We start from the raw sequence: 20,256 nt of genomic DNA, 5'->3' as shown, positions 1-20,256 counted from the left end.
TTTCGTTTGCTTATATTCTCTGTTACTAATTTTTATTCCACGATGTAGTTAATTATCTTATTCATTTTATCGGACAAATCAAATATCAATCTGCAAAATAGTGAGTCACATTTAATTTCCTAGAAAGTGGAGTGCAGACGTTTGTTGTTACTATGAAATCAAGGGAATTCTTTGAGCGCTTAAAATCGTATTCAAAGCGTCAAAATTTTACCAGAAGCACTTAAACGAATCGTTTGTTGCATAAGTGTCAACGCACCCCTTCCATTATGCTCTTTCTCGGTGACGGAAAAAAATATCTGAAAATCCGACTCCGCGTCATTGATCATCGTTTAAGTTAATCGATTATTTCATAAATTTCCGAATTTATTCATAAAAATATTAATTTACATGTTGGCATGTAAATTAATATTTTTATTTAAAGCAACTTACCATTGAAAGTTGACGATAGACACGCTCGGTAGCCGACATACTCAAGAGAGCAGAACACCGCACTACCGGTTGTATTTTGTCTTTATTGCCTGAAATAATATTTGTTTAAATCTTATGCTATCATCACGAAAATTTCATGTTAGTTGGCCCTAATGAAGAATAATTTGTTTCTCAGCATGAAAATTTTATTTCCACCGAGGATGTTGACGTTTCGATAGCGTAACTGGCTAAAGAGCTAAAGCAGTCGCCCTGAAATCGAGGGATCCGGGTTCGAATCCCGGCCAAGTAGAATGATTTTTCACTAGTGGAATTTGCACATCAGTGTATTGCGGGTAACTCCCTTAAGTTATAACTTTGGCCATTACCGATACACTATAATGATGATTTTACTTCTGTACTGAGGTACATACCGTGGTAAAATTTCTGTCATTGGGATACAAATAAGTCTTTGTAAGGACACACGACATAAGGCTGAAAAATTAGTTGGCATAACGTAAGGACGTTAGCGTAATTTTAAAATAAGCCCTTAATGCGTCAAGAAGTAGAGAAAAATGCGACATTTATCCGGTATCTCGAGTTTTTCCTGTTTATATCTTGGTAGCTTCTAATTGCCAGTTTTTCCGATTGTTTTGCCACCCTTCAATCTTGCCTTACTTCCATCTCAGCATCTCCATCCACGGCCTTACCCTCATCCCGAGCGCAATTTCGTGAGTGCTGAAGCGCCACAGGCTTCTATCCAGGATACGAGGTTGATTTTAGATTGTACAAGAGAATTCTAGGGCAGCCTGAAGCTGCAGGCCTCGAACCCCATTGAAGCACAATTTTTAGTAACTTTGTGATTTTTCATTGGGATATAGTCGCAGCAATGAATTATGCCATTTGACAGTTAAAATGTAAGCATAATGTAGTGATACTTAAACGGGAATTCGATGTACGACGCAGTGGCGTAACTAGGAATATACTTTGGGGTGGAAGTAGGGGGATGAGGAAGGGCGACCTCCCACCCCCTACCGTTTGGGAAAATTTTGTAAAAGTGACATGCTTGCAAATACATTTTACATGATTTTGGCACTTAAAATTTGGGTTTCATTTAAAGGTTACGTTAAAATTTACTATATGTCCAAACTAGACAAGAATTTTGAATATTATTTATATTTCTCCGAGGCTTTGGGGGGGGGGGGAGGGGGATGTCCCCCTCATCCCCTCCATAGTTACACCACTTGTATGACGACAATTTTAGCTTTCCAATCGAGGAATATGAGAGCTAAGAGTGGTAAAACCGGGTGGTTGATGCATTTGAGAAATACTTCGCGAGATGTGCCCTGTTTCGTAAATGTAAAGGTATTTGTAAAAGTCAAGTCGAAAACTTAATTAAAGATGTAAAATGTCTTGCCTTCACATGGGAAAGCTAACGTAGTGAAACAGCAAAATTAGATTGTGTAGAATTTGGAATATCTGGCCGTTTTATTTTAATTTTAAGCTATTAGGGTTGTCCTCTACTATTGGATACGACCGAAAAAAATATTGTAAATTAGAGTTTAAAAAGGACAGCTTGGAGGGAGTGTATGAAAATGGGAAATTTCGAATGAAATTTCTAAAAAATAATGCAAGGAAAGCCCAATTTTTTTCCTGTGCATTTAGATCAGCATATTTGGAATTGTTGATGAGTATGACAAGTACTTTAATTCTCAGACTTTCTTCCAGCTAAGGCAAAATATGTATACGAAGGATTGTGGATTCACCATACAAGTGGGTCGAAGAGAATGGCCAGTTATCGTGCGCACCCCTTATCTTTTGTGCAGAGGAAATGCTGCAAGAGATGTACGGAATACTGAAGATGAAAATGAACTATACTACTTGAGGAGCTTAGCATTGCAAGCATTTTTCCAAAAACTTTTCAGTCGACTTTCTAAAAATTATTTATTATTTTAATTTTCTAAATTGAGAGCTAGGATTCAGACCAAAGGTTTTCGGGTTCAAATCACGAATTAAACCTGTTGACACTTTCAAACAAAAATCCTCGAAGTGTGTGGTGGTCAAGGGAAAAGAACTGGCCCTCCTGCCCTAAATGTGTTTTAACCACATCCTCGTGGCTTACAATTAGTCTGGGGTGAACTCTACCCTCACCGTTATAAATCAATGTACTGATTGATTCACTGTGTGATGGAGGATCAAGGTGCATTTTGTCTTAAAATTTAGAATTGTGTAGCGATGTCCATTTCAACATCTCCGTGTACAAGAAAAGTATGAATCAAATTCTAGTATTCTCTTGTTATTTCATAAATTGAAAAATGTCATACGCATTGAGGTTGGGGTTCTTTCCTTCTGCTCATGAGTAAACACGAGCGTGATGCGCCCGCTCCCAGCGGGCTTCCCCCGCTCTTTTCAATGCAGGTCCACAGAGGGATACGCGCGTTTCTAATTTTAAAATGTAGAAAAAAAGGCAGGATCTTATGTACAAATTTAATTGGAATGTTCATGAACAAATTGAGGTCAGAGGACCTCTTTAAACACTACATTGGAAGTAATTACACTATCATCTGTTAAACGCCCATCATGACTCATACTTAGGTATCAACGGGAGACTTGAATGTGGAATCAGCTGCATTTTGATAAAAGTAATTTAAAGAATGCGAGATATTGTTGCATATGAACGAATGTATCAGTTTGTGCGCCGTTAACGTCAGGAATATTGACCGGTTTTTGTTTTTTTTTTGTTTTTTTATTATTATTTAAAAACCAATTTTAGGAAACAATAGCAATGTTTAGGAAGTAAGATATGCCGTCGCATGTTCTCTGATAAATTCTGTGCATTTTGGTACCTCATTTGTAGAGTTTGGTTGCGTGTAAGTTGAGAAAAAGGTATCTACACAGTAGAAATAATATAGAATATTAATGGGATATTGCGTTTTGATTTTGAGCTCCTCATTTTATATTTAGATATCTCACTTGATGTTTCTGATGAAAAGAATAAAGGGGGCTGTTTGGGAGGCGCTTTGCAGGGCCCAAGTGGGAAGACTTTAATACTTGAATAGAGTTTTATGTTGGGGGGGTGGAACAACACTGCCAGGGGTTTAGGGGCTATCCTTTCCGTGAAACGGTGGGTACTCGATAACCCTCAAGTTTTCCTGCAAGATTTGTTTAATTCCTGGAACATTTTGAGTGCTATAATGACTAAAATTGACTGAAAATTGACTAACTGTAAGACTAAAATTAATTTAAAATAGTGATTTTTTTGTTTTAATTTTACTTGAATGTTAATGTTTCGTACTTTTTTCGGTTACCCTTTAAGTTGGGAGGCCAGGCTACTCTTGCCCCCCCATCCCCAAAACTCCGCCCATGCTTCTATACCGTCTTCCATGATCGTATCGATGAGGAGTTCAGTAGTTCCATTTTTGATCCAGCCTATATATTCCTTTCATCTAGTGCAATCTGTAAAGTGTGGTAGACATTCAGCCATAGGGTAGTTTCCGTCATCAAAGAAAACGAAAGGCATTGATTGCGATTCGTTACCCACCATTAGTGTATTCATAATATACAAATTATTTCGTTTTAGAAATACCGGGTTAGACGAATGGCAATGGTCCATTTTTATCCTCATTTGATAAGGGCCAGATTGGCGCCCATGCGATGCCACTCCACGTGACGTCACAGGGACCTAGTTTCTATACGAGAAGATAGGAGTTTTATATCGTCTGAGGTTACCATTGCATGCATGAGGCGCAGAGCTCAGGGAAACATGTCTTAATAATCACTTATTAAAACTGGCTAAGGTCGGAAAGTTTTCTTCATTTGATAAGGTATTAATAATCCTTATTTAAGCCAAACGCTACCAGCCAGCAGGGTACTCAGCTACCCGCTAGCAGCCTGCGTCGTATCAGCGCTCGACTCGCCTCAAGGTCACCTAACTTGCGGCAACGGGAACCAGAAATACGTCACACGGAGAGATTCATACTTACGCGTCGCGTTTTCGCGCGCTTGGAAATTTTCACTTTTCATTTAATCGCGAAAAATAGATATCGTCATTTCAAATCTAAAAGCGTGAAATACGTACTCCAGGAGTAATAATCTTTCGATTTAGGCAATAAAAAAATAATAGGAAACCACCCTATTAATAATTCTTGGAGCGTAGGAAGAGTGAAGGCACATATCTCTCCTCATTCCTCTCAAAATTGAACATCACTATGGCCACTATCCATCCTCATTGTGCGCCACGATTGCGATATTCTTTTCGTAATTTAATTTGGCGGGGGTTATCGTATGGTCCTCGTTCCCAACGGACCTCTCCTCCTTATCGGTTTGTAAATGATGGACTGCCAACGTCATCTTCTGGTGGCCCATGCGTTGCGGACAGAAAGCAATGTATACTTTTTCGAGTTGTGTATTCTTCCTTTCCTCAATTTATTCTGAAATATCAGTCGGCCATACGTTTGCACTATTGCGATAAAGGAAAGCCTTTCTGTGTTTGTGTCGGCTAGATAAAAAGGAATATTCTGCGCTGGTTATTTCACCCTTGGCGTTTATTTTTGCTGGAAAAGAGGATGGATTTCATGCATTTTGTATCACTTTGTAATTTGATTTTTTTTGCATCAGAAGGAAATACACTTTATTAATACCCTCACTCTGGCGAAGCTTATGAGCGCCACTTTTAACGAATGAGATTAGGTAACGATAAGAAGATAGAGTAACAATCGCAACCAGTGTTAATTTTCTTCGCTATCTTGCGTAAGCGACCGCCACCGCTAATAAGAACCAAAATGAACGCCCGGGGAGGCTGAAAGTGGGTATTTGTTATTTATACTATAATTATATTATTTGTTGTGGAGTCGGAACAGGCTTAGTAGCCTAATCCTTAAAGGAAGAGGAAGAAGACTATTTATATGAAACCGCTTCCATATTTTCCTCCCTTTGATGGAAATATTTCTGCGCCTTTTCGAGACTAAATATTGTGTACTACAGGCTTCCTCGGAGTGGCTTCGATGCCAGTCTAGAGTAAAATCTCTGGATCATTTTCATCATAGGATGGTCTAAATTTTTTTTGGAATAGCAACTTCGATTTCGCTATTGGTAGCCCGCGCCATCCAAATGATGGCGCGGAATTCTGCCATCCTTTTTTCCCTTGCTCCTATCCTTGTCCCGGAGGCGTCGGTGGGCCTCCGTCCTTTTCTTTCCTCCATTCTCTTAAGAACCCATGCCGTAAAAGTATCGGAAATTTACGCCATGAGGCTTCATGGTATCAGACAGTGATTGAGATCTTATATTTATTTTATATTATTTTTCATGCAGCTATTTAAACTAACTTGTACCACGAAACGAACTTGACATTGAATACAATAATATTTCATCTACACCTACATGCCACCCCGCAAGCCGCCTAAAAAGGCGTGTGGCGGGGAGTGTTAGAAAACCAGCCGTTTACATATAAAAAGCAAATGCTCAAACGAAAATACGACTTCCATTTATTAAAATCCTTTATGGTTCGGGGAAAAAAGGAATTCCCATTTCTACCGTTAGGTAAGATATCTCTTTTAATTAATCTCTTCTGTCAGACCTGGAAATCTAGTTGGGCTCTGATATGAAGTTCTCTGTGTCGCTCTTAAAGATATCTATTCTCAGTTGCTCATGCAATCTAAACCTAGCGCGCAGCCCCCGAGAGTCTAACGGCTCCCAGCCTAATTCTCATCTGTGTAACGTTTTCTGTACGCCCGTAGCAGTTTTTGACGAATAGCACAAATTACTTTGCATTTTATTCATTTCACAGATTAAGTCTTTTTTCAGCGGATCCCTTTGGCTTGTTGCATATTCAAGGTGTGGTCGAACGAGTGCGATATAGCTCTTCTATTTTACTTTCTCATCCGAAAATCATCCCGCAATATGCTTGACAATTGTACCTGAGTTGTTTTATTTTTTGAAGTAAAGAAGGTTTCCTAAATCAAATTGTAGTGAAGGTTTCCAAAAAGAAAATTAAATTGCATACGGTTCTGTTTTTCAAATTCTTTTTAAAACAGAGCGGAAAAGGCTAGATAGTTGATTTCTTAATTCTTTAAAAACATCCATCCAGAGCCTTGCAATGAATTTTATCGTCAATACATTTTATTGCTACGGTTTCCAAATTCTTTCCCCGAATAAAATCTCTGGCTTCTCCTTTTTTACTCGCATACTTTGAATCTATCAGTGATAACTCTTTGTGGCATCGTAATTTGACGTCTTTACGACTCTTAAAGATATTCTTTGGCCATTTCGGGGTTAGCAAATAGAATTGCTGGTATAATTGCTTCGGAAACCATTGTAACGCTATTCAGTTCTTGGGATTGTGGACATTGTTTACACGGTTGGTGAGTTGGCTAGGGAATCTCGTTGAATAGCTGCGCTAATATCGAGGCGCTCATCGTAACGCGATTACCTTTTGTCTGGAGGCGGAAGCACGGTTAGTTTAAACTCGCCCGTTTGCTGTTCGAATGGAAAAACGCCGTAAAAACCCCAATCCACCTCATCTTGGAGGTGGCTAGTCATCGTTGTTTTCTATCATTATTACTATTATTCCCTAATTCGTGAAAACACCCACGATTACCACTACCTGTCACTTTTTCTCCGTGACGAAAGGATGAGCATGTGATGGGCCAGGGTCCTCGTTGCTTAAATTCTTTTGTGGGACGACGACCAAAACATTTGAAGTCACATGGTGCTAATGCACTGAGCCATGAAGGACCGATGGTATACTATATGGCGAGTGTTGCTCTATTATGTGGTTCTCCTTTGTGAATAGACTTGGTAAAATAAACAATATTGCAAAATACTCTGTTACATTGTGGAATTTGTGTTTTTAAAATTCCGCATGGTTTTTTATGTACCCCAAGTACGAGGTGTGGGAAACAAGCGACGAGAATTTTGTATTTCAAAAAAAATATCAATCTAGTAAAAAAGCATTTTTAAAATTTCTTAGGGCTCTATGTTTGAGTGACCAAGATTTCTACAAGTTAATAGGTTAATTTAAAGTTGGCAGGCAATTAACTTGCCGTAACCTAGGTGCGTCAGTTAAAGTGTCTCTGGATATTACGTGAGGGTTTTTTTATACAATGGTGATTATCCTTTAATAAAAAAATGTCACCTTTAAGTTTGTTCTAAAAATGATTTATTTAGTTGTCATCTTTTCCTGTTCTCCAGTCAGAGTAACCCTCTGATCTTAAAGCACTGATTTTAACAAAAGTTACCTTAGCTATCAGTCGAATCATCCAAAGAACATGCTAAAAGTTAGGAAACATTTGCTAAAGTCTATGAGGTAATGGCTATTTAATTCACCTTGTTTTTGTAGCAGTCTTTTTTGTTATATACCGTCAAGAGGGACAACTTTGCCAAGTGGGACAACTCTGCCAGGTTTTGAAAAATATTATCTTTGGTGCCCTACTAAGTTCCTTAGTTATCCAAGAAAGGGCCTATGTTTTCACCACACAGAAAAGATATTGAGTGATAGCTTCTCCACACACTTGTAGTCTTACGAGTTTTTTTTAAGGTATTTATTAGTGTTTTGTTATCGTCGCGCCAAACTGAATATTTTGGTAGGCTATTGAAGTGTCTCGCCCTGCCCATTATCTCAAACGTAAAAGTAAAAATTTCTGGTATCTCAAAAGTAAAAATTTCTGGTATCGGTCAATAGAGCATATAACTTACTTTCAGAATCGCTTTAAATGGTAAAATGTATGTTGTACTTAGGTTTAATAATGTAACTTGGCAATGTTGCACCAGGAAGCTTGGTGGAAATGGGACAACTTTGCCAACTGACAATATTGTTATTTCTCGATTTCTAATACACTTTTTCCTAAGGGTGCCTTTTTCATATTCGTTTTATAGACCGTTCAGATGCCAAGACGCTTTAATACCTAGTGGGGAGGCCGCAGGTATCGAAATTATGATGACAATACGCTGCAACTTGCTGTCACTGCAGAGATTAATAATGAAATGAGGAGGTGGAAAGCAGTCCTGAAATATAATATTCCACATAGGACAATTGACAGTAAGGTGAAGTGTCGCCATTCAAAGAATCCAGGGCGCCAGACGGCATTGAGCAAGGATAAGGAAGAAGATATCCTCGAACATGTGCTTGTTTATGCAGACCGGGGAATGCCTTTTAATGTCATTGATTGATGAATGATTCGTTTTGTGTTCTTACGCCATCGTCCAATCATTTATGACAATCTTTTGATGTTTCAGTCTTCAAACCTTGTAAAAAAATTAATGGAGAGCCATACTGACAGACCATAAATTGTTGAGCTTTACTAGTTATAAAAATCTTGAAAATAGATCATTTCCATCACTTTTGGCAAAAAAATCTCAGTGCTTTGGATGAAGAAGGTAAAATGAACTCAAACATCATATCAGGGTTCGAGAAATGTAGCAAGGTGCCACTCAATCCCAAAGAAGTTTAGTCTTGAATTCCGGATGCTTAGAAAACTGATCGTAGTGACACTCCTACGAGAGTAATTGCTTCATTTTTTAATTATCTTCAAGCCTGTCGTCGTAATCCAAACAAAAGTTCGCCATAGAGAAGAAGACGGAAAATTAATGTGACTCCAGGGAAAACCGAGGAAAAATCACACTTGATCACTTCCAAGCGCCTTCACACCGGATCACCAGAATCATATTGGAGGAACTTGTAAATAGAAGAAAAATTAGGGCAATAACCATAGCATATTATATTCAGTGTTTTGAGTATTGTGTGTGCCATTCTATATTTAAGAGTTTTCTAAGTTAAAATTATTTATTCCATTCTTTTACTGAGGTTTCCGCTGGATATAACTCCGATGGCAAAGTTGCCCCAGTTCCAGAGAATCTTTGCCAACTATATTTTCAATTATTTTTACATATAAACTTTTACTTAGGTTGTAATTTTTTCACACATTTTGAAAGTAGAGACCAAGAGTAATGGCTGAAAATGGGTTTAAATCATTTTCGTACATAAACTTACAAGAATGCAGTTGAAAAAGAAAAAAAAGTGGCAAAGTTGTCCCGGTTTACGGTACGCTCCATTTATCCATTAGGTGATTGATGAGGTCCCTCACACGATTTTCCATTTCCAATTTTCATGTACCATTTATTTTTTTCTAAGTTCCAAACAACTCGTATTAATATTGATGGTAAAATTAACACGTAAGTCTTTCTTACCGTGCTATTCTGGTCATTTGTTGAATTGATTGTATCAAATATATTATTGCAGTAAGTTCTATCTTATTCACGACTTTGTGATTTTAAATTATTTTTATAATTTAGTAAATTGCGGCTGAACTATTTTATATCATGGAAATAAGCACTTCTGAACTCAGAACTTTTTATATTTGTTGATATGATTGACGATCAATATATATTCATTTCCGAGAAAGTGTGTGGCTAAGCTATGCAATCTCATGCTCTGTTGTAAATGTGAACTTCTGTTGAATGTGAACTTTTGTTACTTCATCATAAATACGACGCATAAAATTGTCGTCATTGGACAAATGGACACTTGACATCCCTGGAGATTGGATCAATTTATTAGCATACAACCTAATTTGTGTACCATTCGGGCTGGCCCAACTAAATACGTAATTATCAAGCCCGCAAAATATTCTATTGTGCGAAAATATGGCAGGGTGTAAAATATAGAGTAATAAAGCATGCGTTCCCTGAAGGAGATGGTCCTTCTTGACGAATTAGTGGCTTAGGATTCTCCGCGTGCGGTTGCGTGATTCAAGCGCAATTTCACGCATCACGAATTTCACACAAATTCTATCCTCGCATATGTCAAACCAACCTTCAGGTTGAAGCCCATTGTCTAACTCCATTGCCAACCAAATTCAGGCCATTTTCAGGAAGGAGTAAATTTTTAAAGTCGTTAATGCTGATGTGGGTTCCCTGGCTGGTTCAAATTTGTTAATATTGCCACTGTGACCGTTGCTGTATAATAAATTAGTAAATGGTGACTGATAATATTTTATTTGCGGGTTATTACACCTCAATTCAACAAATGATTTGCCCTTAGGGTCACAGCTTTTTATCCAAAATTTCTCTATGGGTCTGGTATTTACCTCAAACTGAATACTCCTAGACCGTTAAAAAAAACATTTCCATTCAAACGCATTATTATTTTTCATATTTCTAACCTCTTAGGGTAGGCCATGCCACACTCTCACACATGCATACCTCTTCACGGAAGAAAAACAGGTCCCCTGGTGTGATAGCTGCCGTCTGCCGTCTTACTGTGACACACTTTCTGCTAGTGTGCATGAAATACTTACTTCTACGTAGGAGACTGATTGGCGGTAAAGAAATACTAACCGTCGTGGGTAATAATATAGATGTCATCATTTATGCAATCCCCTATATAATGGAAACGGTAACATTCAAACTTGAAATTTCTAACGACAGGAGACCCTTCTACACTGAATACAAATAACGGAAAAAAACTTCCTTTTACGATAGGAACAACAATTGGTGCTAATGACGCTGTAGTCGGAGCACCGCTAAAACGTATTTCTACTACTACTTTAATACTTTTTCTAGACCAAAAACGCCCCTAGAATAATATATTTACACGTATCTCTCCACCGAATTGCTATAATCTCAATTCAATTCTTCGTTATGTTATTTCGGAAGAGCATCTTGAATTTATTTAAGCATTTGAGGGGTGGAAACTTAGGAGACGTAGTTTTTATTAAACTTAGTAGCATAAAGTTTTTTGTTATCTGATGCAGCGACTCATCTGTTTTTGCGAATTCTCAGCAAATCCATCGCATAATTGACAAAAGAACTGTATTATATCGATGGCTAAGTTCTAACAACACGTATCTCAAAATTTGGCCGGTCTGAGTTAATATGCGCTAATACTGTAAATAAACAATAAAACTCAGGCAAAAAAAAAACTATTTGTTTGCAAATGTATGCTTCTTTTTCAGTTTAATGTATTTTTGATTTTTAATTTCAATTGAAATCAAATAAAATAAAACATTAATAATCAAATTTATATACGATAAAAAAATCGTTTTTTGCTCTCCTGAAAAGTTGCTATTTTTGAGAGACGTGTTTTTATAACGATATAATACGATATGTGTTTCGTCTATCTAATTTTCTAAAAACTACCGTTTAGTTTTCGATACTACGGTGTCATAGGTCTTTATCTACCATCTCTCGATATCATCTTTTTAAATTCTTACAGCACTGTTTTAAAGAATTACGACTTGCTATGGGACCTAAAAATGCTAAATAAGTTTTCTTGTTTTCCCTGATGGCTTTTCTGTGGCTTGAAAGACCTTGTTACGAACTCATTTCCGTTCATTTCTAACCTCTAACGATCTTCTCCCGCTAATGACTTCACATCAATGTCTTCACCCATTAAGAAGAAAGTAAAGCCCAAGATAGGGCCGACTGTTCTTGTTGCAGAATTCAGTCATGTTCGAAGAGAGTGCTGGAAACAACAATATTTCGGCTACCGTGATACTATTTTTAAAAACGGATGCATTTATATCGAGAGAAAATCAATATCTTGAAACTCACTACATACTCAATTACGTGGCATATTCAATCATTTGCCTCTTTATGATCTTCATGATTGGAAGCATATGGAAAGTAGTGAAAGAATTTTTCTTTGATTTTATCCAGTTGAGTCGTCACCTTTTATCTTATTACGTCCATATATCGCTTTTTTTAAACTGTGAAAATTATTTTATTTATTGATCTGCCGTGAGGTTTTTATGGGAGCTCAGGCTTCAAAAAAGTGTAAAAGTTGTGTTGTTTTTTTAGAATTTAATTTTGACGATTTTTTTGTGATTTTGAAATTTCTGATGTACTATTTCTTTGTTTGCAGCCGGAGTTGTATCTATGCACGCCCATAAAAATTGATACGACAAAGAGCTTTTATATAGGTAAGTGTGGAAGTGGTGAAATTATGATGATGAATGTGGAATCCTTGTTATCAACTCTTGCAGTATGAATGTAGTTCTCTTTTTGTTTTACTTCTAATTACACTCTTCGGAGTTTTTTACTGTGCTTGATGAAAGATAAATTTATGATGCACATATTTTACAGTTGGATTCGAGCCAAATGCCACCATGGACACTGCGCATCACATGCTCTTATACGGTTGTACGAAACCGGGAAGTAAAAGTGCAGTCTGGTAAGTTCATGCTCTTCAAGTCAATAAGCAATTAAGGCGGTTAATATTTTCAGATTTTTAGCGCATTATAATGTGAGATAAATGATAGTTAAAATTTATCCTTCTTTGATTGGTTGTGATTCGAACGCCGGTGTTAATTTACTTATGACAGAGAGAACTCATGTGAAAACCTTATGGTTATGTTCACAAATGAGATCAGGACCCATGGGGGTCCTCTGAGGGTTACAACGCACCCGGGCCCCTCGGGGCCGGGAACCAAGTCAGAGACTAATACGCCCGCGCTCCCGGGGAGGGGTTTGGAAAGGAAGCGCAAAGGAAAGAGGCACCGTCGCGGTAGGTAATGTTCACAAATATTACGTTAGAGGATTATCCAGGAGTCTACTATCACCGTTGCTCATTTACGAGCGACGACCTAATTCGACGGATTTAGAGAAGTCGCCCCTCGCGTCCTGACAGAGGAGCAATCTGAATTTTGCGGAGAAATAAACTATAACTAGGGTTTCAGCCGAAATTTACATTCGCGAAAATAGTCATGGATAGAAGTATTCAAAATGTGGTGCTACCGAACAATGGTGAAGGTAAAATGGATCGACCGAGTAAGTAATGAGGAAGTGTTAAGAAGAGTGGGATAAAAGAGAAGTTTTCTAAAAGCCTTGAGGAGAAAACGGACAAAGAGAATGAGGGTTTAAGGGGAACCCTTCAGGGATACAACACACCGGGGCCGGGAACCAAGCTAGTGGCTTATACGCCCGATCACCCGGGGGTGGGCTGGAGAGGAAGTAAAAAGGAAAGAGGCGCCGCCGCGATAGGAGCCCGTCGACGCCTTTGGGAAGGGATGGGACGGGGAAAAGCACTTCAACGCTACAGAAACGAAGAAGGCCCACTAAATAGCGAAACCAAGCAAAGCTATTAATGTTCTAACTGTTTTGGAGGATCATTCTACGAGGAAGAATAATCCAACGATCAAATCGTTAGATGAGAAAACGGAGAACTTAGTTGGCCATATTATAAGGCATGGTGGCATGATAAAAACAATCGTAGAAGGAAAGGTGGAATGGAAGAAGGGTAAGGGACGCCCTCGAATGAGTTACATATGACAGGTTATGATGGGAAAGAGAAGAGGTACGTGGATATGAACAGGTTTGCGAATAGGAGATAGAAGGGAGAGCTGCGTCAAATCAATCTCAAGACTCTTGACTAATAATGATGACATCTAGGGGTGTCCATCTTCTGTTAGCTGGACGTTTCACCCTCTAATAACGTGTCGGTTAAACGCCCGTGAAACAGGAGTTATATTCTGCAAAACATTTTTTAATTCTCCAGGCTACCTCTCCAAAAAAAAACGATTACTCATTTTCCAAAATTATATTCATTGATTAGCCTTTCAACCCGCTCACTCGCTCGCTCGGTGCGTCAACCCGAAGTTCGTTTGGGATAGGTGAGGGTAGAGCTCACACCGGACCAAGTCAAGGGAGGGCGTGTGAAATCCTTTCATTCCGGTAAGGGAGGCCACCTTGTTCTTTCCCTGGGCCATCCTGCACTTTGAGGACTTCATTTGGAGCGTTCGAAGGCTTCACCCAGGAATTGAATCCGGCATCCTTCGATTATTATTAGTCTAGCGACCATTAAATTGGAGGAAAAGACCTAATTATGTTATTTAAAACGATTACGAACTTCCAATAAGTGAAATCGTCGAATATTGCTTGATTTTTGGCTATAACTTTCGGCAGGTTAGGTCCAGTAGGAAGGTTATATAGTTTCTATGATGGTTTATATATTGTTCAAAAATATTTCTATGATTTATAACAGATTCAGTCATAACACTGTGGAAACTGGATATCATAATGGAATCATAAAAGCTCGAAGGAAACTTTGGCGGAGCTGTATCCGTCGTTTTATATTTCTATAAAAAATAAACTTTGCTTTCACGCCGATAAAGAGCCATTTCTGCTTTACGTTCAGTTAAAATTGCTGAAGATAGGGCATGTGTCTTGAAAAGTCATTTACTATTAAATAAATTTGAGTTTTTAAAATTTCTCTTGACCTCAATTGTTTACGTTGATTATTGTCCTGGAGTGAAGATCTTTAAGAATTAATTGTACAATTTTTGGCCAAATTTTCGGGATACCTTCATCAGAGATTTTTTTGCAATGAGTACGATTTTTTTATCGAAAAAATCATGTTTATTGCAAAAAAGCCCTGACGAAGGTTTAAAAATATACCGAAACGTTGACATTTACTATTATGTTAAAACGCTTTCAGGTTTTCCATGAGCCCAGAATTAGGCCATCAGATTCCACTAGATGGAAGATCAAAAGAAGATTATGGGAAGCAGGTCAAGATTAGGAGGGTAGTTTCTCTGGATCGTGGATTTAATGGCTTCGATCGCTTAATGGAAGGCACTCAAAGTCTTACAATATATCGCACTCCCGTGTCGGATCCTTTCAGCGACTTAGGAAGCATTCTCGATTGTCTTTTGAGATTTGGAATAGAGTGCCTTACCATAAACATCCGTGAACTTACGGAGACACTAAAGACTAGAGTAACTTCTTCCCTGTTTTCGCTATGTATTGTTCCTATAGTACAGATTAATAAAGAATGCTTACCAGACTAGTATTTCGTGGTGAGAAGTGTCGTATTTGTGGCTAACCTACAAAATTTCAAGTGCACATTTCATTTACATTACGTCGAAATTTATTTCACCAATGCCTCAGTCAAAAATATCTAACTCATGAGCAGTCATTAAACATTTTTTTGTTTGGTACTAGTTTTTCCATAAATATTGTAATTAACCTACGCAACGGGAAGTGGCTAAGAACTTTCGATGACCACAATTGCACATAGAGGTTAGTCATTGAATACTAATTGATTCGCAGCGCGAGATAATATTTGTTGACTGTTTCACTTCGATGATATATATCCTCTTGAGTGTATTCATTTTGAGTTTAGATTATTTTCTCATGTAAGTTATTTATTTCCATTCCAGAGAAAAAAGTTAATATTGGCCTTTTCATCGGGGGTTTTCAACAATTTAACTATTATACGAGCACGAACAACCATATCTTGGTTAGGGGCAACCTACCCTGGCGGGATTCAAACCCACAACCTCTTGTTTAGCGGAAGAAGACTTTTCCCCGCCGCCACCGAGGCCGGCAAAGTGAATTTTCGACTAGAATCGAAAGTCTCTTGACAGTAATTTAGTTTGTAGTAATATTTATTCTCATCATCATCATTAGTCAACAATCCTAAGATTGGTTTGACGCAGCTCTCCATTTCTCTCTCCTATCCGCTAATCTCTTCATAGCTACATATTTATTCTCTTGTAAATCCTTTATAACCTGTCCTATATAACTCATTCGGGGCCGTCCCTTGCCCTTTTTCCCTTCCACTTGTCCTTCAACGATTGTCTTCATCAGACCATCGTGCCTCAAAATGTGACCAACTACAATATTTATTCTAGCTTTGATAAGTGGTGAGACGAATGCAATGGGTTTTTCCAGGGGCAGGCCAGTGGGACAGAACATCAAGGCATTGAACATTGAGGTGGAACAGCATTTCGCGTATCTTTCGAGTGTATTCCAGGAGACTGGTAGGCCAGTTGCTAGGGGCAAGGGAGTAGATCCAAAGATATTACTCTTTGTCGCGGGCGTATCGTAATCGACTTGACATACTGTAATTTTGTAAAAAAAAAACCTTTGTAATTCCACATAAATTTTGTGGAATTACAAAGTTTTTTACTTATCATTGGATCCAAAGTGGTGAGAATTGAAGTGTGTGGGGAATATGAGGGAAAAATGGCGAAGAAATAGTCGAAAAAAATAACTGGGTGCGTGGAAGCTTACCGGTCGAAATGGACAAGTTTACTATTTTTTGTCGGTTGTGATTACTAGAAAAATAAAGAGACCTGTTTTTTCGTTTTTCAATCCGCCATCTACGTTTGGAGGTAATCGTGACGAGGAATAACCGGTTTTGGCAATCAAATGACAGTTGAGATAATTTTATTTTTTATAATGTAAATATTAATCATAGCGAACGACCCCATTGCGATAGGAAAATGCGAGGGGACATGATTTTTAGCTCTGAAAATAAATATGGTTAGCGTTGTAGTGGGTATTCAGATACTATTTTAGTGTTCATTTTTATCTATGAACAGAAACAGAATAAAACCCCATGCGACGGATGGAGTAATGAACTTTGAGTACCCTCCACACGCAAGTCAAGCTGATATCAGGCAACTTCTTGAAAACCCCCGGCGATGCCGGGATATGAACCCAGGCCCATAGAGTTTAAAGAGAACACCCTATCCACCAAACCAACCCGATCCTCGAAATGACCGGCCTCAGCACCTCCGAAGGTACGCTGATGACGTCTCGCGCTTAAGCTGAACGGGTCGCCATTCTCAGAAACTCCTTGGCCTTGTGCATTCGCCTCTTGTGGATTGTTGTTGTATGCAAATATGTGAGCGATTTCTTCATTAAATAAAAAGGTCTACCTTAGCAAGTAAATGAACAAAACTCAAATGCTGACGCCAGCTCAAGAAAAGTGAGCATTGACTTGCGCGTTTTCTCATTTTTAACTAATGAGAAACGGCTGAATGGAGAATTATTATTTTTCGTCTTATCTTATCTTTTCCTTCAATCTGCCGAATTATATTATTGAATTACGATTTCGATAATAAGTGAGTGACGCCATGGGGAAATGCGCCCTGATTGAAGATGTTTAGATCTGAAAATGATTATGTTCAGCGTTGTAGCGGGTAAGACGTACGGGTATTATTTTGTGTTCATTTTTGTTAATGAACGAAAACAGAATAAAGAATATTCTGTGCCCTAGAGCATAATGAAACACCAATGCACGTATGTTGAGAAACGTAAGGATTTAAAACAAAATACTTATAATGGCTAGATGTTTTTCGATAATACTTAGCTTAACGTCTGACTTCAATTTTTTAAGTCATAAAAAACTAATTTTCAATGCATGCATTGCCCATAAAAATATTATTTTCTACCCCAAGATCACTAAAGTGTCTATTGAAATTAAAAACGAAAATTATAATGCATTCAGATTTTAAGCTATGCCCTCCTTCATTGCTCTGAATAATATTGAAGAAGAAATTATGCAAACGATGAAAATAAATGTGCTTAATTATTACACCTTCAACGTCAGATCATTAACTAGAGTGAAATAAATAACGTGCTGCTTGTAAAATTGGTATGGCTCATTAATTAGCCAAAAACTATTGCACGAAACGGAGTTAATTCCGGGAGTAAAACACCCCCCGCTGCATTGTTAAGGGGAGCGGGTTGCAGAATCCGTAGGATGGATATTGTTACGCATTTATTTCGATACCAGTGGTTTCAATTTGCAATATGAGAAGCTTCGCAAGATTAAACACTCTCAAAGAGCGCTGTAGGAATGGCATTCAGCATTTTGAAATCACATTCGCTGTTTGGTGTTAATTGTTATTTATTCTTCATGAAATACCTTACCAAGACATTAAATTAGTCATGCTGACGACTTTTGTCTAATTCCAGGAATTGTGGAGAAATGGTGACCAGCGCGACGGATATGGAGGCTTCTAGTCCTTGTGCTGAAGGCTCTCAGGTGGGTGTGAATCAAGTAGTTGAATGAAAACAAACTGCTAATAAATACGTACCCCCAACAGTGCACTCCAGCGTCGTATCCTTCTATACTTAATTTTAAAAATTGGCTTGTTTTGTCTTGCTTATATGCATCAATAGGGTAGTTTCCTTCATCAAAGAAAACGAAAGGCATTGATTGCGATTCGTTACCCACCATTAGTGTATTTTGTTATTTACAAATTTTTTCGTTTTAGAAATACCGGTTTAGACGAATGGCAATGGTCCATTTTTATCCTCATTTGAAAAGGGCCAGATTGGCGCCCACACGATGCCACTCCACGTGACGTCACAGGGACCTAGTTTCTATACGAGAAGATAGGAGTTATACGTCGTCTGAGGTTACCATTGCATGCATGAGGCGCAGAGCTCAGGGAAACATGTCTTAATAATCACTTATTAAAACTGGCTAAGGTCGGAAAGTTTTCTTTGTTTGATAAGGTATTAATAATCCTTATTTAAGCCATGCGCTACCAGCTAGCAGGGTACTCAGCTACCCGCTAGCAGCCTGCGTCGTATCAGCACTCAAGCCTCCCTCAAGGTCACCTCACAGGGTGGCAGCAAGAACGAGAAATTCGTCACACGGAGAGATTTCCCGGCATTCATACTTACCCGTCGCGTTTTCGCGCACTTGAAAATTATCACTTTTCATTTAATCGCGAAAAATAGATATCGTCATTTAAAAATCTAAATGCATGAAATACGTACTCCAGGAGTAATAATCTTTCGATGTAGGCAATAAAAAAATAATAGGAAACCACCCTATTGAGACATACCTGAAACAATTGGGCTTTATTTTTATGATTGGCACTAGGAAGATTACGTGCAGATGGGTAAATGTTAAAATCCCAAACCTAACAAGCATGCATTTTAAAGTTTAATATGTAGCTTTATTTGCAAACTGGATATTATGGAGAAATTTTCACTAAGCACTTAAGGATTATTTCTTATTACTTATTGGTTTAACATATTTCCTTCATTTTAATGCTGATAGATTAATTTAGGCAGTGCTTAGTGTTGTTTAGGGTGTAAATAAACTTGAATAGAAATTTATGTTGCGATTTTCTGTAGCAATTTACTCATTTGAACTGACTTAGAAAGAATTTAACTGTGAATTACTCATTTTCAATATGCCTCAGTGAATTTAACCTACCAATAGAAGTATGTAGCCAACATACTTCTTAGCATTCAACTGCATTTTCGTGGTGTTATACATTTTGATGCTATATATGTAGGTATGGTAATTATAAATGTATTTTGAAAGGAATTTCAGCTGTTCATGTTGTAAATGACATTATTATTATATGAAAAACTATGAAATTTCATAGGTTGTTGGAAGAATTGGTGCTGGGGCTGCTTTGAAATTGTCATATGTTTGAAGATGTTTGCTAATATCTAAAAATTATTTTGATAATTGAATCGTCTTTGCCGAAACTCAAATAAAATTTTTGGTTGCAGCACAAGTGAGTTTCAGAAGAATGAAGGCTTTTCTAGCGTACTGAAAAATGAAAGTTACTTAACAGACAGTTTCAAGAATTTAGTACATATTTAAGGAGAATTTCAAGTCATTCACTGGCTACTTTAATAGAAAAAAAGGATATGACAACAGTTCATGCTGGTTTTAAGGCAGTTCATGGCATCTCATTAGAGTTTCAACCTTAGTTTGTTTTATATGGGTTGTATGAGTGCATTCAAATCATCTATTTACTCCAGAATCTTGGAAATCAAAATCATGAATAATGGTCCATATTGTAATGGTGTTATAATTCGATACTTCCACTACACAAATGCTCATCTATCACCCACCAAATCAAACCCCCTCATCTAGAAGCCCAACAATATGAATGTGCTCAGTTGGCAGTTGTCGGAGCACAAACGTTCGCCTCCAGAGCTTGGAGAATTGCGTGAGGGAGGTTGGATGGGTGTGAATGATTTTGTTCCTCTTTTCTTGCTTTTCCATGTTGAAAGTGGAGAATGGGATTTCTATTAAATGTAATTTATCTATCAAAAGGTGTATTCATTAAGTGTGGATGAATTTCTTTTCAG

General features: G+C 37.9%; 1 protein-coding gene across 2 annotated transcripts in view; it reads left to right on the top strand.

The window, feature by feature from the left end:
• The window catches only part of LOC124165922 (peptidylglycine alpha-hydroxylating monooxygenase), a 43,987-nt gene that overhangs the window by 14,698 nt on the left and 9,033 nt on the right, over positions 1 to 20,256 (top strand). For both annotated transcript variants that reach the window (XM_046543457.1, XM_046543456.1), the window contains exons 2-4: positions 12,263 to 12,320; positions 12,484 to 12,571; positions 18,106 to 18,175. In XM_046543457.1, the coding sequence (XP_046399413.1) occupies positions 12,263 to 12,320; positions 12,484 to 12,571; positions 18,106 to 18,175 (216 nt within the window). The remainder of the gene's footprint in view (positions 1 to 12,262; positions 12,321 to 12,483; positions 12,572 to 18,105; positions 18,176 to 20,256) is intronic.

This window comes from Ischnura elegans, chromosome 9 (assembly GCF_921293095.1).
Source record: "Ischnura elegans chromosome 9, ioIscEleg1.1, whole genome shotgun sequence".
Taxonomy (NCBI): Eukaryota; Metazoa; Arthropoda; class Insecta; order Odonata; family Coenagrionidae; genus Ischnura; species Ischnura elegans.
The sequence above is the reverse complement of the archived record's forward strand: the minus strand, read 5'-3'. Positions and strand labels throughout refer to the sequence as shown.